We start from the raw sequence: 25,261 nt of genomic DNA, 5'->3' as shown, positions 1-25,261 counted from the left end.
TTGTTTGCTTCTATTCCTAGTTTTTCGAGTGTTTTTGTCATGAAAAAGTATTGAATTTTAACAGATGCCTTTCTGCATCAGTTGAGATGATCACGTGGATATTTTTCCTTTGTTCTGTTAATGTGGTGTATTTCATTCATTGATTTTCATATGTTGAACCTTCCTTGCATCCCAGAGCAAATCCCACTTGGTCATGGTGTATAATCCTTTTAATGTGCTGTAGAATTCAATTTGCTAGTATTTTGTTGAGGATTGTTGTATCCATATTCATCAGGAATATTAATCTGTAGGTTTCTTTTCTTGTAATGTCTTTGTCTGGCTTTGGTATTAAGGTAATGCTGCTCTCATAGAATGAATTAGAGAGTGTTCACTGCTCTTGAATTTTTTTGGGAGAGGTTGAGAAGTATTGGTATTAATTCTTTGTTTGGTAGAATTAATCAGTGAAGCCATCTGGTGTGCTTTTTCTTTGTTGAGAGGTTTTTGATTACTGATTCAATTATTAGTTTTAGGTCTATTCAGAGTTCCTATTTCTTCATCATTCAGTCTTGGTACATTGAGTATTTTTAGGAATTTGTTCATTTCATCTCATTTATCCAATTTGTTGGCATATAATTGTCCATAGTACTTTCGTATAATTCTTTTTATTTCAGTAAAATTAGTAGTGATGTCCCCTCTTTCATTTCTGATTTTATTTATTTGAGTCCTCTTCCTTTTCCTTAGTGAATCTAAGTAAAGTTTTATCAATTTTGTTCATCTTTTCAAAGAATCTTTTCAGCCCTTGATTTTGTTGATTTTTGTTTTGTTTCTGTATTCTCTATTTACTTATCTCTGCTCTTTTTATTATTTCTTCCCTTTTTGCTAACTTTGGGTTTAGTTTGTTTGATTTTCTTAGTTCTATAAGATGTAGAGTTTAGGTTGTTGATTTGAGCTCTTTCGTCTTTTTTAATGTAAGTATGTACAGCTATAAATTAGCTCTTTGGGCTACTTTTGTGTCATCCCATAAGTTTTGGTATGTTAGGTTTTTGTTTTCATTTGTCATTTTCTAATTTCTCTTGTGGTATCTTCTTTGACCCATTGGTTGTTTAGGAGTGTGTTGTTCAATTTCCACATATTTGTGAATTTTCCAGTTTTCTTTCTTCTGTTGATTTTTAGTTTTCTACCAGTGTGATCAGAAAAGATACTATATGATTTATATGATTTTAATCTTTAGAAATTTATTAAGACTTGTTTTGTGGCCTGAGATATGGTCTATCCTGGAGAATGTTTTATGGGTACTTGAGTATGTGTATTCTGCCATTGTTGGGTGGAATGTTCTGTACTGTCTGTTAGGTCTAATTGGCCTGTAGTGTTTGTTGAAGTCTCTGCTTCCTTATTATCTTCTCTCTGGTTGTTCTTGACATGCTCTCCGCATGCACCTTCTGTATGCTCTGTTCCTTTTCTTTTTTACCCCCTGTGGTACTTTTGCATAGGTCACATGCTGGAATTTTTTTGTTTGTATTTGTTTCTATTTATTCATATTTGTATGTGGGTGCTTTTTTCTGGGTCTACTGTTTACTGAAAAATAGTTAGCATGGGATCTCCTTGGAAACCCCTCCTTTGTTGACCTGGACTTAGTTGAGAGATTTCCTCTTACCCTTGATTTAAAGGCTACGTTCTCTGTTGTGCTTTTCAGTTGCCCAAAGAGAATGGGTTCAGGACTCATCTCCAGCCTTTTCGTTCCATATCTTCCCCATTTGTCAGTTCTTGATTTTGAGTCTTCTTCTCATTAGCAGGATTCTAGGACTGGAGCTGGGCCTTTGGAAAATCACCATCTGGCAGCTTTATTCCTTATGTTTTCTCATGAATTTGTGGCAGCTACAGACCACGGAGCTCACCTGCGTGTTTTGGGTGTATGTCTAGTTATGTGAGGTTAGGGGAGTAGGAGTGGCGGCAGGCAGCTCCATGAGTTTAAGTTTTTTCCTTTCCTTCTGTGTGAGTTGGCTACTTGGTGCTGGAATCAGGTTTGAAGAATGCTCTGTGGGTCAGGATCATGGGCTTTGGTTTTGGGGTTAGCTGTTTTTGACAGCTTTCATTCGCAAATCTGAATCAGGCTTGATTCCAGATTCTACTCTCTGTAGGCAGGATGCCGATTCAGAAGGGGGAAATGGCGCTTTTCAGCCCTGTGGCTGTCCCACTGCTGAGCTGGGGTGGAAGCAGGCCTTCCCCTGCCTGCCCAGTCCTCCCTTGGCGCCCAGTCTTTACCTTTCCATCACGCTGCTCCATGCGTGGTACATCCAGAGTTCTCCCAGCATCACCACTCATCTGCCAAAATGATTGAATATCTGATTGCTATTCTGTGAAGTTTGGCTTTTTTTTTTTTTTTGGCCATGCCCCGCAGCATGTGGGATCTTAGTTCCCCAACCAGGGATCAAACCCACGCCCCCTGCATTGGAAGCGTGAGTCTTAACCACTGGACCACCAGGGAAGTCCCCTCTGAAGTTTGTAGTACAGACATTTTCCTGGCTTCAACACAGATGAATGATATTGTGTTTTTCTTTGGGTGGTTAATTTTGAATATTTTTTTAAAAATTTATTTTTGGCTGCATTGGGTCTTCGTTGCTGCACACGGGCTTTCTCTAGTTTCGGCGAGCGGGGGCTACTCTTCATTGTAGTGCACGGGCTTCTCATTGCAGTGACTTCTCTTGTTGTGGAGCATAGGCTCTAGGCATGTGGGCTTCAGTAGTTGTGGCTCGTGGGCTCTAGAGCTCAGGCTCAGTAGTTGCGGCGTACAGGCTTAGTTGCTCCGTGGCATGTGGGATCATCCCGGACCAGGGCTTGAACCCGTGTCCCCTGCATCGGCAAGCAGATTCTTAACCACTGCACCACCAGGGAAGTCCCTGGGTGGTTAATTTTGGTATCAGGAAGGGCTTTTTTCTGCTGCAAAAGTAATAAGCTCTTTAATCAGTCATCTTTCCTAGAAGGCCAAGGTGCTTCTTTACTAACAGTTTTTAAAGGGAAATCTGATAAATTAGTACATCCCCAACACATTACCCACAATCTTCAAATATACATGCCTGGTTCATTTTACACAACCAGTGAATTCAGTTGATAAAGTGAAGCAACTTTTTGGAGCCTGATTTTACATATGGCAGGGATATTCATTTATTTAAGTGATCTTATGAAAATGATAAGCATTTTAAAAGCAAATAGGCATTAACAAAATTAACTTATTTATTTTTGGCTGCACTGGGTCTTCGTTGCTGTGTGCGGGCTTTCTCTAGTTGCGGCGAGCAGGGGCTACTCTTCGTTGCGGTGCGCGGGCTTCTCATTGCGGTGACTTCTCTTGTTGCAGAGCATGGGCTCTAGGCGTGTGGGCTTTAGTAGTTGTGGCTCACAGGCTCAGTAGTTGTGGCGCACAGGCTTACTTGTTCTGTGGCATGTGGGATCTTCCCAGACCAGGTCTCGAACCCATTTTCCCCTGCATTCGCAGGCAGATTCTTAACCACTGAGCCACCAGGGAAGTCCCAAGATTGCTATCCTTCAAAGACCTTACACACTGATGGCGGGTGAGGCTGGGAGAAAACAAGTACACAAATAATTTTATTACAAGATGGAATGTGAAAACTGCCTTAGGCCTCCCCAGGATGAAGGAAAGGATGAAAGAAAATCGAGGAAGGTTATATGAAAGAGCTAGTATATGTGCAGAACCTTGAAAGAGATGAATTAAATTTTTTTTAATTGTTTCTGATTATAAAATAATACATATATAGGTTATTAAAAATTTGAAAAATGGGAAAAATATAGAAAAGAAAATGATATACCAGTAAAATGATATACTCACCACCCAGAGATGACTGTTAGTATTTTCTTCCAGTTTTCCCTTTGTGTACATATATCTTTTAAAGAAAGTATATACATTGAGTATATGCAATTTTGTATCTTTTTTGCTCCCAGTCAGCAATGTAGCATGAGCATTTTCTCATGGATCTAAGATTTTGATAGGTGAGGAAAAGTATTTAGGGCAGAAGGAATAATATATATTTGAATGGTATAGAAATGAGAAAACTCAGGGACTGTTCTGCGAATAACACTTAAACCCATTTTGTGGAATGAACATTGGCATGTGGTATCTGATTGAGTCACATGTTCTACCCTTAACTTCACTTGTTTTTCATATTTATGATCTCCACACATGAGTTAATTCATTGTCTTGGTGGGAACTTCTGAATACTAGCTCATGTATAATCCACGTTTATCCTGCTGAATTCTTTCTCTTGGCTGCAACAGAAAACTTGGTGACAGTATGTGCATGTTTTCCATTGTTTTTCTTTAGATCAGTCCAAAGTGTTTGTGAAGGTTTTTACTGAAATTGACCGGATGCCCCAACTTCTTGCATACTACTACAAGTGTCACAAGGTGAGAAGCTGTGAGTGATTACCATTGTGGAGTGCTTGTAGAACTGGGCTACAGAATCACAGTTTTGAATCCCAGTTTCCTACTCAAAGGTAAAAATATTTGCCTCCATGCCCTCTGGTCTTTTTCTTTTAATTAGCCAGTAGGGGGTGCTCTTGGTCCAGCCTGTGGATTCATTTGATTGCAAGTTGGAAAAAGTCATTAGTTTTCAGCCTCACTTGTATTTATAGCTAGATTTCCTTTACAGATTGAAGAGTTTTAATTTTTCCTATTTTTGTCTTTTAAGGGCGATTAGGTTTATTATGCCTTCAGCAAGCCTTAAGAATTTTATCTGTTTTCTAGGTTTGTTGAAATTAGGTTACTGAAAATCTTGACAGCTTCCTGGGCTAACTTAATTCCTTCAAGTCCAGTGCCCATCTGTCTTTTGAGCAGTAGTGTTAGGACATGAAGCTAAAACACATATTCACGCCCACCTCTGAGGTCTATTCAGAAGAATGGTAGCATGCTGAGTACATTGGCCTGCTTTGGGGGCAAGAAAAAAGGGGAAAGGATCACTTGGAGGGCAACAGATTCAAGCTCTGGATGATGATCAGAGCAGGTGACTGTAAATTTTTTTTTCCTGCCTCTTTTGAAGGGAATGGTCGTCCGTGGGTACCCGATTGCCTGGGAGAGTAGGCAGTGGCCAGTCGCTTGTCCTGGTAGGAGGGCAGGGCAGTTGCAGCAGGCAGCATGTCTTGGCGGACCCAGTAAGGCCTCCTTTGTTCTGCCTCTGCAGGTCCAGCTTTTAGCAGCCTGGCAGGAGCTGTGCCAGACTGACCTACCCCTGGATCGGCAGCTCACTGGACTCTATGACGCCTTGCTCGGTGCTTGGCACACGCAAATCCAGTGGGCTATGCAGGTAACAGCTCTTTTGGGTTCTAGCGAGAACAAAGCCCGTGGTGCCGAGGGAGAGGGTGATGGCCTTAGGAGCGGGCCGACCGCAGAGTACCCAGGCCACCCAGAGAGAGCACCGCTGGAAGAACCTCCCCATCTGCTGTCGTCACCAAAGGGGCAGGAAAATCTTTAGGTCTCTGTTCTAGCTCTTCTTATCACTCTTATCTATATCTTAAATAGAATCTAATGTGACAGTGTTGCTTGTTGCTCAGCAGGGGAGCTCGAGGAATTCCTGGAGGCGGTTATCTTTTGATCTAAAAGCAGGAGGCCGTCAGTCAGGTGGTGCTTGAGTGAACAAGGCTGTTTTAATCTTAACTTTCGGTAAAATTTACCCGGCCTAAAGTTAGTTTCCCTTGTTCTCACAGTACGCCAAGAGTTAGAGGAACAGTATAATTATAAAGGCACCCTCTGACTTAGGGGAGAGGTGAGACAGAGAACTTCATTTCATTTCCTTTCAGGAACTTTCCATCATTTACTTTCCTAAAGTCTCTAGGCATTTTCAGCCTGGAAGGATATGAAACATTGGTCCCTTGTCTTGATGCCAGGAGGTGTGCTAGATCTTCTCTTTAGAAGGGGAAAAAGGCTGTCTTATGTCTGAGTAATGACTGACTGGGCCTGTTTATGGTGTGGCTTATATTTTTTTCAGAATTAGCTGTGAATCGCCCTTCACATATTGGTCAGTAATTTGCTGGAATGAACTCCACTGTAGTTGGAGAGAATTCCTCGTATAGGGTCATGTCATTCAAGGTGGTTGAAGTGCTCTTCTCTATCCTCTTTTCTTTCTCCTTGAACCAACATCATTCAGACAAAAAAACCCAAAAAAACAAAAAAACAAAAGCACCCCAAAACTGGCGAACAAAACAAAAAACAACCTCCTGTAGGAGGTTCCCATTTTTTATGTAATCATCAGTTTTCAGTGATCCTGTCCATCCGCACGCATTTCTGTGTCCTTGTCTCGTCTACTGCTTATATCATGAGGATAAAAACAGTTCATGCCTATAAGTACAGTTGTCCTTCAGCATCTTGGAAAAAGGATTTCGACTTCTCACACTTTTATTTGGGCCTCACCCCAAGTTTTGTAAGACGTAAATTTATGCTAATTTCCACTTTGGTCCCATGGCCCATTTTCTTTTCAGAATTTGAGCATGATAGGTGACTGTCATCTCCTGAAGCTCAGTAGAGTACAGAAGAAAACCAAAGGCACCAGGGTGAATGTGTCTCTAAAGATTTTTTTCCCCGGTATTTTATTTTATTTTTTATATTTTGGCCATGCCACGTAGCATGTGGGATCTTAGTTCCCCAACCAGGGATTGAACCCCGGCCCCCTGCAGTGGAAGTGCGGAGTCTTAACCACTGGACCACCAGGGAAGTCCCTTTCCCCAGTATTTTAATATGGAAAGTTTCCAACATGTAAAAAATTTGAAAGAATTGTACAGTGAACACCCATGTTCCCACCTCCTGTGTTCTACAATGAACATTTTGCTATATTTGCTTTATCACAAATCTATCCATCTATCCATGTGCATCTATTCATTGACCCATCTTATTTTTTGATTCATTTCAAAGTAAGTTGCAAACATCATTCACTTCAGAACATACGTATTATTAACTAGAGTTCAGTATTTGTTTACTGGGATTTTTTTTTAGGTAAAATTATGAAATGCAATGATCTTAAATGTGCCATTTAATTAGTTTGACAAATGCTGTTTAACCTAATCCCCTACCAAGATATGGAACATGACTATCACCCTAGAAAGTTCCCTTGTGTTCCTTCTCAGTCAGTCTTTGTACCAACATCCCTGAAGGCAACCGCTGTTCTGATTTTTCCCACCATAAATTAGTTTAGCCTGTTTTAGAATTTCATGTAAATGGAATCATATGGTGTATGTCCTTTTGGTGAGGCTTCTTCCATTCAGCATGTTTTTGGAGATTTATTCATGTTGCTGTATGTATCAGTAGCTTGTTCTTTTTTATTACTGAACACTGTTACATGGTATGAATATATAACAGTTTTGTTTATTGAGTCTTTTTTAAAAAATTTTATTTATTTAATTTATTTATTTTTGGCTGCATTGGGTCTTTGTTGCTGTGCGTGGGCTTTCTCTAGTTGCGGCGAGTGGGGGCTACTCTTTGTTGCGGTGCGTGGGCTTCTCACTGAGGTGGCTTCTCTTATTGTGGAGCACAGGCTGTAGGTGTGCGGGCTTCAGTAGTTGTGGCTCATGGGCTCTAGAGTGCAGGCCCAGTAGTTGTGGCGCTCGGGCTTAGTTGCTCCGTGGCATGTGGGATCTTCCCGGACCAGGGCTCGAACCCGTGTCCCCTTCATTGGCAGGTGGATTCTTAACCACTGCGCCACCAGGGAAGCCCTATAGTTTACTCTTAACATTTAGGTCTGATTAATTTTGAGTTAATTTTTGTATATGGTATCAGGTAAGGATCCAACTTTTTTTTTTTTTTTTGCATGTAGTATCCAGTTTTCTGAGCACCATTTGTTGAAAAGACTGTCCTTTTCTCATTGAATGATTTTGGCACTCATGTTGAAAATCATTTGACCATGTATGTGTGTTTATGGCCTCTCTATTCCATTGGGCTATATGTCTATCCTTATGCAAGTACCACACTGCTTTGACTATTATAGCTTTGTAGTAAGTTTTGAAATTAGGAAGTGTGAGATAGCCAGTGATCCTCTTTTTCAATATTGTTTTTGCTATTTGGGGTTCCCTCAAATTCCATATGAATTGTAGGATGGGTTTCCTGTTTCTCCAGAAAACACCTTTGGGATTTTGATGGAGATTGCATTGAATATGTAGATGGCTTTGGGTAGTATTACCATGTTAACAATATTAAGTCTTCCAGTGCATGAACATGGGAAATCTTTCCATTTTTTGTGTGTATTCTTTAATTTCTCTCAGCAGTGTTTTGTCATTTTCAGTGTACAAGTCTTTTAGTTCCTTCGTTACATTTATTTCTAAATACTTTATTCTTTTTGATGCTATTGTAAATGGAATAATTTTCTTAATTTCCTTTTCAGATTGTTAGAATAGAATTGCTAGTATAGAAATGCAAGTGATTTTTAAAAAAATTTATTTATTTATTTGGTTGCACTGGGTCTTTTAGTTGTGGCAGGCAGGCTCCTTAGTTGCGGCTCATGGGCTCCTTAGTTGTGGCATGCAAACTCTTAGTTGCGGCATACATGTGGGATCTAGTTCCCTGACCAGGGGTCAAAGCCAGGCCCTCTGCATTGGGAGTGCAGAGTCTTAACCACTGCGCCACCAGGGAAATCCCTGAATGTGAGTGATTTTTGCTTGTTGATTTTCCATCTTGCAACTTTGCTGAATTTGTTTATTACTGCTAACGGTTTTTTTTTTTTTCAATTTGTTAGGATTTTCTACATATAAGATTACATCATTTGTGAAAAGAGATAACGTTACTTTTTCCTTTCCAATATAGATGGCTTTTATTACTTTTTCTTGTCCAATTCTTGTGGCTAGAACTTCCAGTATTATGTTGAATAAAGTGGCAAAAGCAGGCACCTTTGTCTTGTTCCTGGTCTTAGGGGAAAAGCTTTCAGTGTTTCACCATTGAATATGATGTTAGCCATGGGTTTTTCTGATATGGCCTTTATCATGTTGAGGAGGTTCCTTTCTATTCCTAGTTTATTGAGTGTTTTTTTTTCCCAATTATGAAAGGGTGTTGAATTTTGTCAGATGCTTTTTCTGTATTAATTGAGATTAATGAGCTTTTTCCCCCTTCATTCTGTTAATGTCGTATATTACATTGACTAATTTGATATGTTGAACCATTCATTCTGGAGATCACTCTCAGTCATGGTGTATAATCCTTTTAATATGCTGCTAAATTCAGTTTACTAGTATTTTGTTGAGTATTTTTGTATGTGTATTTATAAGAGATATTGATCTATAATTTTCTTTTCTTTTAGTATTTGTCTGGCTTTGGCATCAGGTTAATGATGCCCTCATAGAATGAATTAGGAAGTGTTCTATATTAGTTTGCTAGGGCTTCCATAACAAAGTACCATGGACTAGGTGGTTTAAAGAATAGAAATTTGTTGTGGAGGCTAGAAGCCCAAGGTCAAGGTGTTGGCTGGGTTGATTTCTTCTGAGGCTTCTTTCCTTGGCTTGCAGATGGCAGTCTTTTCCCTGTGTCTTTCCTTTATGTGTGCCTGTGTCCTAATCTCCTCCTGTATAAGGACACTGGTCAGATAGGATTAGGGCCCACCCAGATGACCTCATTTTATCTTAATTGCCTCTTTAAAGGCCTTACGTCCAAATATAGTCACATTCTGAGGTACTGGGGGATTTGGACTTCAATATATGAATTTTGGGGAGACACAATTCAGAATATAACATGCTCCCTCCTCTCCAATTTTTTGGGAAGAGTTTGAGGAGGATTGGTATTAATTCTTTTAATGTTTGGTAGAATTTACGAGTGAAGCCATCTGGTTCTCGTTTTTTCTTTATTGGGAGGTTTTTGATTACTGATTCAGTCTCCTTACTAGTTATAGGTCTATTCAGATTTTCTGAAGTCACTTTTGGTAAATAATATTTGCAGGAATTTTTTGTCCATTTCATCTAGGTTATCCAGTTTGTTAGCATACAACTGTTCATAATATTCTCTTATAATCCCTTTTATTTCTATAAAATTGTTAGTAAATGTCCCAACCTTCATACCTGATCTTAGTAATTTGAATCTAATCTCTTTTTTTTTTTTGGTCAGTCTAGGTAAAAGGTTTGCCATTTTGTTAATCTTTTAAAAGAACTAACTTCTGATTTTGTTGATTTTCTTTTCTCCATTTCATTTACCTCTGCTCTAATCTTTATTATATCCTTTCTTCTACTAGCTTTGGGTTTAGTTTCTTCTTTTTCTAGTTCCTTAATGTGTACAGTTAGGTTATTGATTTGAGATATTTCTGCTTTTTTAATGTACGCATTTACAGCTATAAATTTTCCCCTTTGCACTGCTTTTGCTGTATCCATAAGTTTTGGTTTCCATTTTCCTTCATTTCAAGATATCTTCTAATAAAAATGTGAATTGATTGATTTTATAATTTTTAAACTTACACTTTTTTTGGCCTTAGTGTTGCATAAGAACAGTCGTATATCATGTTTCACATTTGACTAAGTGAATCTGTACTTAAAACAGGGGTCCCCAACCCCAGGGTCCACGGCCTGTTAGAAACCGGGCCGCACAGCAGGAGGTGAGCGGAGGGCGGGGCCAGCGATAGACAGAAAGTAGCTAATTGTCCTGGACAGGATGCAAGTCTTGCTAGTTTATTTGGCTTTCTGAGCATGTTCACATGGGTGCTGAGGAAAGCTTGGGGCTCTTGACTAGACCGCTTTCCGGCCTGGAAGGGTTCCTTTGAGCAGTCCAGGAGTCTGCTTCTTTAGAAGGTCTGCTCCAGTGTGCTAACACACATACGTCTCTCCCCCTGCAGGTTTTCAGGAACCCCCACGAGGTGGTGACTGTGCTGCTCATTCAGACCCTGGGGGCCCTGGTGCCCTCTCTGCCCATCTGCCTCAGCGCCAGTGTGGAGAGGGCAGGGCCCGAGCTGGAGCTCGTCAAGCTGCTGGAGCTCTACGACGCCACCGCCCACTTCGCCAAGGGATTGGAGATGGCCCTGCTCCCCCATGCAGGTAAACATCCTTCCTCCCAGCTCGCTGGCTTGTTTTTACTCGCTCTTTTTGAAGCTTCTGGGGCCTGGGTTTGTTTGCCTTTTCTGGTGACCGATTTTACAGAAATGGAAGGGATCAGTGTTTTCCTTCTCAACAGCTATGAAAACCTTTTCCATGAAAACATTGCCATTATGGAAATAATTGTTGCTTAATATATTGTTGCCTAGCTGCAGTGCTGCCTAGGTGCTTTACACACTCTGGGGAAGTGATAGACACTTCTGCAGGGGCTTAGAATGTAAGAGGCAGGTAGGCATTAGTGGCAACGAGTTGGCAGTGAGTTACACTGGGAGGGTAGTGTCCTCTTCCTTTCAAGGCATCACAGAACCTTGGGTAAGTCAACCTAAAAAGTAAGTTTAAGAGAACAAATGGATTAGAGGAGCTTTTTGATAGGACAACAGCAAGTTTTTAAGGGCAGGGGTGCTGCATTAGGACTAAGGGTGGCTATAGGGAAAATGGGCTTTCCCCAGCTGCCATCTGAGAGCAAAGCACTCCTTGGCATTTGGGCAAACAATGCCTGGTGTGTTGCATGTCCCCAGCTGTTTCCCATCTAGGTTAAAAGCATCATAAACTTTTCAATCATACAGACTTCATCACGAATGCTCCTGTCAAATCACGAAATCGCTTCAGGAAGGCCTGCTTCTGCCGTTTGGCTGCTGTGTGTCACTGACTTGGTTTATTTAATAGTTATTCTCTTTAATTACCTTTGTGTGTAATTACCTCGTACATTCCTGGGAGTGTGTTTATTGTTCGAGTTCCTGATGACTCATCGGTGTTTTTGGCACACTCACTGCTCAGGCCCTGGTTGTGGGAGAGGCATGGTGGATGTGGCTTCCAAGGGACCTGGATGCTGTGGTCCTAGTGGCTGGAGAGTATGTAGGCTGAGCGTCCTGTGGAGCAGAGTGGAATGAAGGCAGGGCAAGGAGCAGGTTGCTTTTCTCCCACTGGTGATGGACATTATTGAAGAAGAGAGAACCACCCTCTGAAGAATCATACAGAAAATGCTTTGTTAGTCAGCCATGGAAGTTTAGATTTTTAATGAGTCCTACTGAGGTTTTCAAAAAAGTATACGTATTTTTTAATTTAAAAATGCTTTGGAAACACACACAAAAATAAAAATTAAAGAGTAAAAATGATCCATAATCTCATGACTCAGAGAAGGCCATGGGAACATTTTATTTGCTCCCAGTAATTCAAATATAATTATACATTTTCATAAATAAATATAAAATATATGCATATATAAATATATATGCAAATACATATTTAAAAATATTAGTTTAAAAAAATTTTTTTATTTATTTATTTTTGGCCGCATTGGGTCTTCATTGCTGCGCATGGGTTTTCTCTAGTTGTGGCTAGCGGGGGCTACCCTTCGTTGCGGTGCGTGAGCTTCTCATTGCGGTGGCTTCTCTTGTTGCATAGCACGGGCTTTAGGCACGCGAGCTTCAGTAGTTGTGGCTCGCGGGCTCTAGAGCTCAGGTTCAGTAGTTGTGGAGCATGGGCTTAGTTGTTCTGCGGCATGTGGGATCTTCCTGGACCAGGGATTGAACCTGTGTTCCCTGCATTGGCAGGCAGATTCTTAACCACTGTGCCACCGGGGAAGTCCCAAAATATTAGTTTATATGATCTTATATTCTCTTTTTTGCTCAAATTAATATAATGAGCATTTTTTATGTCATTACATATTTTCCTAAGACATGGTTTTTAATGACCACTTGATAACTATGGCCTACTTTAATTTTTAAATCTGCTATTATAAATAAAACTATTATTAACAATCTTACGTATTAATTTTGGAGCCCAACTCTGATTATTCCTTGGGATAAGTTTGAAAATTACAATTGCTAATAAATGAAAAATTTAAAGATGTTTGTCACATTTTGCTCTTTAGAGAGTTTCTGCCTGTTTTCATGTCCATCAGTAGTAAATGAGGCTGCTTATTCCCACATGCCCTCACCAGCACTAGGCTCTATCTTTTTTTTCCCTTGCCAGGTTTTTAGACAGTTAATGATATATTATTTTAATTTCCATGTCTTTGATTACTAGCCAGTTTGAAAATTATATTATAAAAAGTTATATTTTTCTCTTGAATTGCATATTCTTTTGCTTCTTTTTCTGTTTGAGGGTTTAATCTATTACTGGTTAATTTATAAGAGCAATTTATTTAAAGCAATATATTATTAATTGTATTATAAAAAGCAACAAAGTATTGTTATAAAAATTCATGATATAGCTATCTGTAACACAAAATGAAAGTCTCCTGTAATCCCACTTGCTAGAAATAACCACTGTTAAAAATTTGGTGTATATTCCCTAAATATCCTTATATATTAAGGATTTTTTTTCTCATTATCAAGTATGTTGTAGATATATTTTCTAACTTTCTAGTTTGCCTTTAACACTTTTCCATTTTAATAATTAATAATGTACATAGTATATAATTCAAAATATGTAAAAGGTTATGCAATAGAAAGTCAAAAAGTTAAATAATTTGTTGACTTTATAGTTAACAAGCAATATGTATTCAGTATAGAAAAAACCAGGAAATACAAGGAAGGAAAAAGATCATGCTCAACCAACTGTCCAGAAACAGTATTTTGGATTATATACACACGCAAATTTTGTATACGAGTGTGTGTGTACTTAAATGTTTTTAATAGAATATTTTATTATTATTATCACCCCCCCATTTTATATTGATTCAATATTGTCATCCAAAACACAAATTTTCCCAGTTCCACAAAAGTCTTTATAGCTGTTTCCCTACCTCCCATTAAAATCCAGTCGGTGTACATGCATTGTCTTTGGTTGTCCTGTCTCTTTAATCTCTTTTAATCTAAAACAGTCATCTCATCTTTTGTCTTTCATGACATTGACGTGTTTGAAGAATACAGGGTAGTTTTCCTGTAGAATGTCCCATATTCTGTAATTATCTAATTGTTTCCTTGTAATTAGATTTAGATTAAACATTTTTAGTAAGAATACTACATTGGTGATGATGTGTACTTCCTATGGCATCACATCAGGAGACATATAATGTCCAATTATTGGTGATGGGTTGGATTAATCACTTGGTAGTTGTATCTGCCAGATCACTCCATTGTAAAGCTACCTTTTCTTCTTTGTAATTAATAAGTATCTGTGGCGTGATAGAAATATACTGTTCCTTAAGAAGTATTTACCTAGTGACTTTAGCATCCATTGGTAATCCTTGTCTGAATAAACTTTTACATTGCTGATTATAAAATGGTAATATTCTAATTCTCTCATTCCTTTTACATGTATTAGCTGGCATTCTTTTTTTTTTTTAATATATTTATTTATTTATGTATTTATTTTTGGCTACGTTGGGTCTTTGTTGCTGCGCACGGGCTTTTCCTAGTTGCGGTGAGCGGAGGCTACTCTTCGCTGTGGTGCGCGGACTTCTCATTGCGGTGGCTTCTCTTGTTGTGGAGCACGGGCTCTAGGCGCGTGGGCTTCAGTAGTTGTGGCACGCGGGCTCAGTAGTTGTGGCGCATGGGCTTAGTTGCTCCACTGCATGTGGGATCTTCCCAGACCAGGGCTCGAACCTGTGTCCCCTACATTGGCAGGCAGATTCTTAACCACTGGGCTACCAGACAAGTCCCTTGCCGGCATACTTTTGTGAAGAGGAGATTTTTCTTTCTCTTTAATATCACTATGAACTCATTGGATTCTTTTTTTATTCATTGTATTATGATCCATTATTTTCATTATTCATTTTGATGCTCGAATTATTTCAAATTTGGTCAGTGGTTGCCCCTTCAGGCTGGCTCCTGTATCATTTTGACATGTCCCTATCAGCCTTTGAGTGCTTTATTGTTTTTTGGCACAAACTGTTCCAGGAACACTTTGTACTTTCTCTGCCTCAGACCTGGAATCAGCCATTTTCTCGAGGAGCTTGGTTTCTTCTAATGGGAAATGGTATTTAGAAACCAAGAGCTGGCACCAGGGGTGCTTATTGTTGCTGGGCTTTTATTACTTCCTATGCCGTTTGTGGACAGAGCTAGGAAATACATAGTTTTTAAGAATACCAGTTTATACTGGTACTTCCAAATCAAATCCAACACCAATAGATTTTTACCTCTTGCTGTTCTCAGTTGCATCTCTTTTCTCCTACGGTGAAAATTCTGGTTCCCATCAGCAGTGTGTGAGTGTGTGTGTGTGTGCATGTGGTGTGTGTGTGTGTTATATACACATACAGTTATTTTTCATGACCCTATTATGGATAGGTCAAAATGTATTTCATTTATTTATTCAACTACAAATGGACTAGTTCTAGAGTGCTTGATGCTGAGGATGCTATGCTAAGCAAAACCAGACACAGTCCCTGCTCTCATACAAGGTATATTCCAGTGGGAAGTAACCAAATAATCACACTAATGAGTGTATAAGTACAAAGTGAGATGAGTACTTTGAAGAATAGCAAAATGGTTCTAGGAGAAAAGCAAAATGGTTTTAAGCAAATAAAGATGATTGAGACTAGCAGACTTGAACTTAGGGAGTACTGAAGGAAGAATAGGAGTTAACCAGATGAAGAGGGATAGGGAAGAACAAGGTCGTTTCAGACAGAAGTAGTAGCAGGTGGCCAGAGGGGAGCTTTTGAGGAGCTGAGAGAAGGCTAGAGGCTAGGGGAATTGTGAAGAAGCCTGAGTCTATAGAAGTAAAAATAAAAGTAGCTGGCCTTTATTGAGTGCTTACACATACTAGACACATACTATTTTACATAATCTCCAGTTAAGCCTTATAAAATTGATGCCATTATTAATCTCTTTTTATAGTTGAGGAAACAGACACTGAAAAGTTAAGTCATATGTACACAGTCACCTAACTAGGAAGCAGTAGAGCTTCAATAGAAGAGCCTTCACCCTTAACTACCACCCTCTTTCACCTCCTGAGGTCAAACGATGCAGAACCTTGTAGGCTATGGAAAAGATTTTGGATTCCAGTTGAAGAGATAATTCTTAGAAGTTGAATTGCTGTGCCATAGAATATGCACATTAAAATTTTTATGTAGTTGAATATAGGAATTTTTGGAATGCCTAGTGTATGGGCTCCAGATGGAAAATGTTCTTTCTGCAGAGCCTTTTCTCTGTAGCAGTTCTTGAACTTGACCCTGAGGAGGGTTATCATTTGAAGAGGTTCTTGACTATGACGGGTCGTAGGATTAAGGGGATCGGTATCTTTAATAGCGCCTTAGGCACATAATACACAAAGCTCAAATTTATCAAAAGATTTACTGACATGATTGCTTCAGCTTCCATGAATGGTAAAAGCAGATGAACAGAAAGTAGTCACCCCTAAGATGAAATAGGAAAAGTTCCAGTGGAGGTCCTTTCACCTGTTGTTTTTCAGCAATTGATTTCCAATTCTCTGTTCATTATTGCATTTAATTTCGGATTCCCTGAAGATGAGCAAAACCTGGTGAAAGTCGTGGAGCTGGTGGATGCTGTGTATGGTCCGTACAGACCCTACCAGCTGAAGTACGGTGACATGGAAGAGAGGAACCTCCTCATCCAGATCAGTGCGGTGCCTCTGGTAATGGCATAATACTGGCAGTGGCCATTCAGGAATCATTCTGTTTGCCAGGCTCCGAGGGTTGGGAGTGGGTGGGATGCGTCGGAGAAGGTGTGAGGTGGCGTTAGGAATGCAGAGAGTGGGAACTGGTGTGCAAACACTGGGCTCTAAGTGCTTCCTGGGCTCTTGTAATCCAAATGTAAAATGAGACCACAGATATGCTACCCGTTTTTTATTTAAAATCCTCTAGCAAAGAGGCTTAAGTATTCTTGAGAGTAAGTTGATTATCCCCCTGATTCAGTCATTATCACACAGTCTTTTGTTTAAGGCAGCATATGCAAATGGACACAGGAGCTGAGTATTCACGGACAGTACTCTAGGGCCAGGTTCACCAGGTGGGCACCCGAGGGGAATTTCCATTGTAAATGTTAAGGTTGCCTAGCATGATGTGAGTTGACATTTAAGAATAGATCTTACAGTAGTTAAAATCTGCCCCCTCCCGCCACTTTTCCGTTTTCTAAGGACGTACCTAGGAAGTCTGTTCCGCTCAGTTATGTTCTTGCCCCTGAAGGAAGCATTTTCCTTTCACTGCATTCTTTTGGAGCGTGTGATATGGAGAATTCAAATCCTAGCTTGAGAGCCAGAGGGAGAGATACCATCTTAAATCACAGAAAAAGAGGAAAGAGATGAAAAATATAAAGATGAATATAAGGATTTGATCATGCTTTTTAGCCAGGAGTTTATATCTGTGATCTCACTGACCACTTAGACTGTTCTTCCCTAGGTCAGGCTCTTAAAGAGCTGTCACAGTTTGGGACTGCATTTCTGTTGTACCTATTAAGTGATTTTACCATGAATGAGGAGGTTTGGAGCTCTCCCCATCTTAATGTTGTCTACTCATTTCTTCTTCAGTCTGAGGCAGCTTTTTTTTGTCTCTGTTTGCTGACCAGGAACGTGGGGAAGTCATTGACTGCGTGCAGGAGCTGAGCCACTCTGTGAACAAGCTCTTTGGCCTTGCTTCTGCAGCCATTGACAGATGCATCAAATTTACCAACGGCCTGGGGACCTGTGGCCTGCTGACAGCCCTGAAATCCCTCTTTGCCAAGTAAGGCTGGGGGAATGGGGTCAGGGCCAGCCTCATTGGAGAATGATGTCTCTCCCAATTAAAAAAGTGTGTGTCCTGTATTCTTGCCATGAACCCGGGAGAGGCACTTGCACCTGAGCCCAAGGGGGTGTTCTTAAGGATGTTAAGAACACTGTGGCACGTTTGTAATGGTGGAGCATTTGAAGCAACCTGAATGTCCATCAGTTTGGAAATGGCCAAATAAGATACGGTATATTCAAATGAGGGGAGTTCCCTATGTGGCAGTTAAGGTGTTAATTAGATCTACACATAACAACATGGACAGATCTCAAAACATACTGCTGAGTGAATACAAGGTTGCAGAATACTATATAGAGTCTCATACAGTGTGTGAAAAGAATATACAAAAAATAGAGTATATTTTCTGTAGCAGGGTTCGGCAAATTTTTTCTGCCAAGGGCCGGATGGTACGTATTTTAGGCTTTGAGGGCCTTACAGTCAACAGAGACTTTCGTAGTGCACCGCCCTAGTAGTAGAAAAGCAGCCAGAGACAACACATACATGAGTGGATGTGGCTGTGTTCCATTAAAACTTTATTTACAGAAAACCAGGAGTGCCAATTCCTGTTCTAGATCTTTTTTTGTCACTTTAAAATGCATTATATATTCCTATAGCATAGAGGTCAGCAAACTCTAGCTCATGAGCCAAGTCTATTTTTGTAAAAGTTTTTGTAAAAGCTATATTGGAACGCCACCATGCCTGTTCACTTACCTATGGCCTGTAAATCCTCACTATAAAGTTAGAGTTGAGTAGTTAGGACAGAGACCTTGTGACTCTCAAAGCCTAAAATACCTGGACCTTAACAGAAAAAGTTTGCTGAGCCCTGATGTGGAAGGTTAGGCAAGAAACTCAAAACACTGGTTGTCTTTGGGGAGATGGGGAGGGACTAAGGTGGTGGTCTTAGGGGATTTAGCTTTATTTGTTATTTTCTGATTTTTTAAAAAATTAAAAATATAAATTAATTTATATTTAAAATGTAATTAAAAATATAAAATAAAAAATATATAAAACCATGCTAAGTGAAAGAAGCCAGTTACAAAAGACCACATGTTATATGCTTCCATCTATATGAAATGTCCAGAACAGGCAAATCTGTAGAGACAGAAAATAGATGAGTGGCTGCCTAGGGCTGGGGAGAGGGGAGTATTTGGAGGAGATGAGGGATGACTGCTAAAAGTTATGGGGTTTCTTTTCAGGATGATGAAAATTGTTCTAAAGTTGATTGTGGTGATGGTTGCACAACTGTTTTCTGTGACTACCCTAAAAACCTTTGAATTGTGTGGTATGTGAATTAAATCACAATAGAGCTGTTAAAAGAAAGAAAGAAGGGGAAACAAAAATTAAGTTTACTTAGAAAAAAGAAAAAGAAATCAATATAAGGCTGGATTCTCTGACCTGTGTAATTGAGATTAAGGGCCTTCAGGAGGTTAGATGCTTTAGTCTCTAGCTTATAGACAAATACATTCTTAGGCTCTCCAAGAAATCTTGTTCTAGAATGAAGTTGCCATGAGTCTCGAGAAATTCCTCATATTGAACCGAATGCTGTTTTGCTGCCGTAAGTTGAGGGAGCTCTTGTCATTCCAGAAATACTGACCATGCCCCTGTGAGCTCTAAGGGTCCTTGGACCCAGTACTGTTGGTCACTGCCATGGGCGGTCTGCACCTTCCAGGGTAGCTCACAGGAAGGCACTGAGGGCTGCGAGATCACGTCCCCTGCGTAAGACAGGGGGAGCCAGGTGAGCCCAGACATGTCCCCCAGGAAGACAGACATCAGCAACAAGTTTAATCAAATAAAATGTATCTCTTTCTCTCTCTGCCACCAGCTGGGATCTTGTGGACAAAATAATTTTTTTTGAGATCTAAAAATTTTATTATAAAATTTAAAAAGTAATGCTTCTAGAAATACATATATATTTAAATATGAAAAGGTGTAAAAAGGTGAAAGTCTTCCTTCTTTCCTGCGCATCCTTAGGCAGTCCTCAGGAGTCACAAGTTTTAAACATTTTGCTTTGAGTCTTCTCATTCTTCTCTCCAGACTTTAAAGAAGATTTTTTTGTTTATCACCTTTAACTATGATGTCTTGACGCAACTCTGAAAGGTGAGGAACTGAGCCTGCTTGAGGCTGGGGCTGTCTCTTATCCCCTCTCCTCCCAGCTCTTGTTGGCGATATTTTCACTTTTAGTTCTTCTGTTGGTTACTTCAGTTACTTCATTTTAAAAAGTAATACAAATCCATATTAAAAATTCGAACTGTACAAAAAAGGACATATGATGAAACCAGGTCACCTGCTCTAGAAGGGGAGGTTTTGAAGCTACCGAGACAGCTGATGTTTATAAAATTAGCCAGGGAAATGAGGATGATGCCAACTTGCCCAGGGTTCAAGTGGGACCTTGTTCAGGAGCGGGGAGGGTTTGGGGATGGTGGTCAGGAAGGCAGGCGTAGGGAGGATGGAGGACGCAGGCAGAGCAGGAGGAGACTGGCCTAACTTGGACTCTGCTGAAGCTGCAGAATATAGCTGCTGATGGGGTGTTGCAGGGTGAGGGGTGTTACAGCTGTGACGGGAGCCTGGGCCCAGGAGTTGTAGCCACCTGGGCTCAGATCCTGTCTCGGGCCCTTACTAGCTGGGACCTTGGGTGGGTTAGTGTGCCTTTCTGAGTCTTGGTATCTTTTATTTGGGTAAACTGATGGTGATAATCTCTCCTTTCCATGGTGGTTGTGAATATTGAGTGAAAGCATACAATTAAAGCACCTAATGCAGCAGCTCTTACATGGTAGAGACACTTGGAAACGTGTATTGTGAGAGAATCAGAAGGTTTTGGTACAAATGCCATAAAAATGTGATGTGATACACACATCACGTGCGAGCCCCGCTGTGGCTAAACAATCACCCCCCTACCTCCCCCTGGCCCCACCTCAATGCTCGGCGGCTGCGCACTGTTCCGGGGACCCTGTCGGGAGGTTCTGTGCAGCTCATGCCTTGTTGGACGGGATGTTCTTCTTGTTTAACGTCCTTCAGCTAAAGCACAATTAAAACGTTCTTCAACAGCTCCCTGTCGGTGTGTCCTGAGGGCCCTCCCCCTCCCCCAAGGAAAGCTGTCACCTCTCTGGGTGCAAAGGGAAGGTGCTGTCCGTGGCATTCTGGTTTCGTAGTTTCTCGGCCCTGTGTGAAGGGAGCAGCGGCGGCGTCTGTCCTCAGTGGAGTGGTCTGCGGCAGTTGCTTCCACTTGCTTCTCGGAATGGCCTTTCTCTCCACCACACGCGCCTACTCTTCAGGGCCGTGCCCTGCGTCAGCACAGTCCACTGTCCTCACTAGAGCTCATGGCCTGGGAAGGAGAGAGGCGAGACTTCTTGTGATGTATGCAGGTGTCATGGGTTTTAGGGAGCCTGTTGGCTTCCAGAGCACATGACCATCCACCCCTGTCCTCCTTACCACACCCTCCCAAGGACTTACGTGTTCATGTTCCAAGAACTATACAGCTGGCCCTCTGTATCTAGCGTTCCTTATCTGCGGGTTCAACCAACTGTGGATCAAAAATATTCAGAAAAAAAATTTCCAGAAAGTACCAAAAAGCAAAACGTGAATTTGCTGCATGCTGGCAACTCTTTATGTAGCAATTACATTGTATTTACAATTATTTACATAACATTTATGTTGTGTTAGGTATTATAAGTAATCTAGAGATGATTTAAAGTATATGGGAAAATGTGCCTAGGTTCTATGCAAATACTATGCCATTTTATATAAAAAACTTGAGCATCCATGGATTTTGGTATCTTTGGGGGGGGAGGGGGGCAATCCTGAAATCAGTCCCTCGTGGCTACCCAGGGAGTACAGTACATAAAAACGATACCACTGCACATCAGCTTTCATTTTATACTTTTCAGGGAGCTTTTGTGTCTACTATTTCATTCATTTCATTTTATTTTATCATCATGACAACTCTGCGGGGCAGTACAGAAGTCATCATTAAGTCCATTTTAAAGATGAGGAAACTGAGGCCCAAAGACACCTAGGTACTTGCAGTGCAGGTCTGTCATTGACTCAGGACCTATTTCTGGATGTCTCCTTTATGTCCAGGTCTGTGTTAATTCCTGGGGATACAATTATGACCTACAAATGGATAGTCCCTATTCTCCCAGAGCTTCTAGTCTGGTGACAGCAATAAACATTAAACACATATATTAAATAAGCTATTTAATTATACTTGTGTTAAGTGCTATGAAGGAAAGTATGTGGTATAGGTGGGAGCAGACAGCAGTCTGTGAGGGAGGGTTTTCAGTTTTGAATCCAGTTTCATGCTCCTGTACCATTAAAGTCGGGCTCTTGCCTGCCATGGAGCTTGGCTGTTTAATCTAAATTCAAGGATTTGAATGCTACAGAAGTACCCTGGATATCAGTGAACTGCCTTATGGTATCCTAGGTGGCAGTTGGGTATTATAGTGGGACCATGACGTTTTACAACAGTTCTTTGAATCAGCTTCCAAAGCAATGCCCCTGTTAGGGTGAGGGAGTAATCAACCAGCATCATCTCTCACCTGGTTGGTCACAGAGTCTTGGTCTTAGTGGCCATCCCCTTCCCCCCTCATCTTGAGCATCTCTTAAAGCCGCTCTGCCAGGTGAGAAAGACAGTCTTGCCACATAGAGGAGACCTTTTTGTGGTCAGAGCTTTATAAGTAGTGACAACCCTTGGTAGGATAGCCTCTGAAGGTGCTCTCAAGGTCATTAGCAGTTCGTCCAAAGCTGTATAATTCCAGGTGTCTCTAGGTCTGAGGAGTTTATGATGGTACCACTGTCATTTTTTTCTTTCCCCATAGGTATGTGTCTGATTTCACCAGTACCCTCCACTCAATACGAAAGAAGTATAGGCTGGATGATATTCCTCTCAACTCCCTTTTTCAAGAAGATTGGGCGGCTTTTCAGAATTCCATTAGGTAAAGTGGGGGTAAACATGCATAATATAGTATATAAAAATGATAAATGTGTGCTTTTTTTCTCTCTTTCACTGCCCCCCCCCTTTTTTTAAAGCAAATACTCTAGACTCTGAAAACAAGCCAATAAACAAAGAAAACAGGCCAAACCAAACAAACACCAAAAAGACCCCTCTTGTTCTTAAAATATTTTTAAAAGTTCTTTATGAACTCATCTCCTTTGGTGACTTAAGTTTTTTTATGTTTGGTTTGAGGTTTTTTTTTCCCCCTTAGCCTATAGTTTCTGCAAACGTAAAATAAGTTAGAGCTTTTATTTTAGAAAATGCACAGCTGATTGGATCCTGTTTCTGGATCTGTGCCACAGTACTAAATGGTAAGTCAATGCTATTTGGCCTGCAAAGAGCCATGTAAGAGTTCCGTGAAAGGCCTTGAGGTAACCCTCCCAAGTCGTTGTTGACAGACAGATTCTGGCGTAGCCTGTGTGACCTGTGGGCCACTAGGTAGACACCCTGTTGCCCTAAGCCCTGAGGTCTGGTGGGAGTGTGATTGGCAGTGGCCTGAGGAGTTTGGCCCTTGATGTGTCCAGCCTGAGGGAATGCCCTGGCAGTCCAGTGGTTAGGACTCACGCTTCCACTGCAGGGGGCACGGGTTCTATCCCTGGGCGGGGAACTAAGATTTTGCATGCTGCATGGCGCGACCCCCCCAAAAAAAAAAAAAAAGACGGAAGCTCTGGAAGCACTGGGCCTGCATCGTCCCAAGGCTATGACCTGAAGCCTCGGTTGACTAGGTGTATGTTCTCTGTTGTGCTGTGGTTCTCCCACTCCTGTGAGGTCTAACAACTGTACTATCAGCCTGAGATAAAAAGCGATCTAGAAATTTCTTTTCCTTACAACCATTCTTTGCAGACATACGTTCTGAAAAGGCAAGCTGCTCTCCCCCCACTTACATTTCTTGCCTGACCCCTGGCCTAGGTGGTATGTGCAGAGTGCCCATGGCACATGTGGGTCTCAGTGCAGATCCAGACCCTCCAAAAGCTGTCTTTAATCAGGGTAAACCCGGGGCCTCCCAGGACCATTTGGAGTGTCTCCTCATGGGCTCTGATCTGAACTTTTGTTTTTGATGAAATTTAATGTTCTAGATGCTAATATCCCTTATCAGCTGTGGCAGCTTGGTACACCAGAAAATATGTGCAAGGTTGTTCTCTTGTAACTGATGTGAGTGGAATATTTCACTTTCTCATAAACCTTTCTTATGATGGAATGCCTAGATATCCTGGTGATGATAGACACTTTTAGAGAAAGTTAAAAGTTAACTAGACCTAAGATGTTTTTAATCCTTGGATTTGTCCTGACATTATAGTTTGGTGTTGAAGGACTCAGTAGCTGGAGTTCGAGGCCTAGCATAAAATTACTTGAAAATTAAAGGATTATTAAATACAGAAATGATCATTCAGGCTTATCTCTGAGAAACAAATGGATTAATCTTCATCTGCCTTTCATGTGATCAGAGAGAAACAATTCTAAGATCAAAACAGTTTTCTCTTCTATGCCTGGCAAATAGCAGGCAGCTCACAAATATTAATGAATTTTGGTTTTCAAATTTTAGATACAAAGAATTTCCAACCCATTTTATTTGTTTGTTTGTTTTGTTTTGTTTGTTTTGCTTTTTTGGCCACGCTGTGCAGCTTGTGGGATCCTAGTTCCCTGACCAGGGATCGAACCCGTGCTCCCTGCAGTGGAAGTGTGGAGTCTTAACCACGGGACCTCCAGGGAATTCCCTCCAACCCATTTTCTTAAGGACAAAGCCCAAAAGCAACTTCAGTATTTTTGGAAATGTAAAATTATTTGAGATCATGTTGGATAGAATTGTGATTCATAGCAGAGAGACCCATGACAGGAGGATATTAGAAGGGACCAGCATTTCCCTTCTACATGAATTACTAATGAATGGGACATTTCAGGTAGGCCCTCAAATGGTTAACTGCTTTCCCACAACCCAGCACACCACCAAAAGGGGTGAATAGTGAGAATTTTTATGAATGGGACAATGTTTGTCCTGCAAATGTCAGCATTCCAGATACTTGAAGTGCTTTTTGTTTTGTTTAGGATAATAGCCACCTGTGGAGAGCTCCTGCGGCAGTGCGGGGACTTTGAGCAGCAGCTAGCCAACAGGTAGGAGAGGGCTGTGGGCCGGTCCCTGGGCTCTCAGCTGGGGGAAACCTTGACAGAGTACGCAGCGCAGTCTGAAGCCACAGAGCTTGAGGACTCTCTGTACCTAGGATACGAGGTGTCAGTATTGTCACCATTCAGCATTTATTGAGCACCTAAAAGGAGCAAGGCTCTGACCTCCTTGGCACATAATTTTACTTAGATATGGAAGTTTCAGCCTAAATGAGGAAGCAGTACGTGTTGTCTCCAAATTATGAGTGGGCAGGGCTCCCACTGCATGTTTGCAAGTCAGTTATTGGGAATGGAAAGTTATAGGCGGTGGTGAGGTCCCCTGGGCCAGCCCACAGAATCGGGATGAATCCGGCCAGCCTGCCTTCTGGGTTCTGCAGTAGGATTCTGTGCTGCGGAAGCCAGTGTGTGTGTCAAAGGAGGATTTCTGGGGTCAGGCCTAGGAAAGTCCCTCCTGCCCCC

The 25,261-nt window shown here is 41.0% G+C and overlaps 1 protein-coding gene across 4 annotated transcripts in view; it reads left to right on the top strand.

Moving 5' to 3' along the window:
- The window catches only part of COG7 (component of oligomeric golgi complex 7), a 76,761-nt gene that overhangs the window by 15,182 nt on the left and 36,318 nt on the right, over positions 1 to 25,261 (top strand). For all 4 annotated transcript variants that reach the window (XM_082430994.1, XM_082430993.1, XM_082430995.1 and 1 more), the window contains exons 5-11: positions 4,313 to 4,395; positions 5,168 to 5,290; positions 10,778 to 10,976; positions 16,444 to 16,571; positions 17,501 to 17,655; positions 22,509 to 22,625; positions 24,728 to 24,793. In XM_082430994.1, coding sequence (XP_082287120.1) covers positions 4,313 to 4,395; positions 5,168 to 5,290; positions 10,778 to 10,976; positions 16,444 to 16,571; positions 17,501 to 17,655; positions 22,509 to 22,625; positions 24,728 to 24,793 — 871 coding nt within the window. The remainder of the gene's footprint in view (positions 1 to 4,312; positions 4,396 to 5,167; positions 5,291 to 10,777; positions 10,977 to 16,443; positions 16,572 to 17,500; positions 17,656 to 22,508; positions 22,626 to 24,727; positions 24,794 to 25,261) is intronic.

This window comes from Balaenoptera physalus, assembly GCF_965194825.1.
Source record: "Balaenoptera physalus genome assembly, chromosome: 16".
Classification (NCBI taxonomy): domain Eukaryota; kingdom Metazoa; phylum Chordata; class Mammalia; order Artiodactyla; family Balaenopteridae; genus Balaenoptera; species Balaenoptera physalus.
The sequence above is the reverse complement of the archived record's forward strand: the minus strand, read 5'-3'. Positions and strand labels throughout refer to the sequence as shown.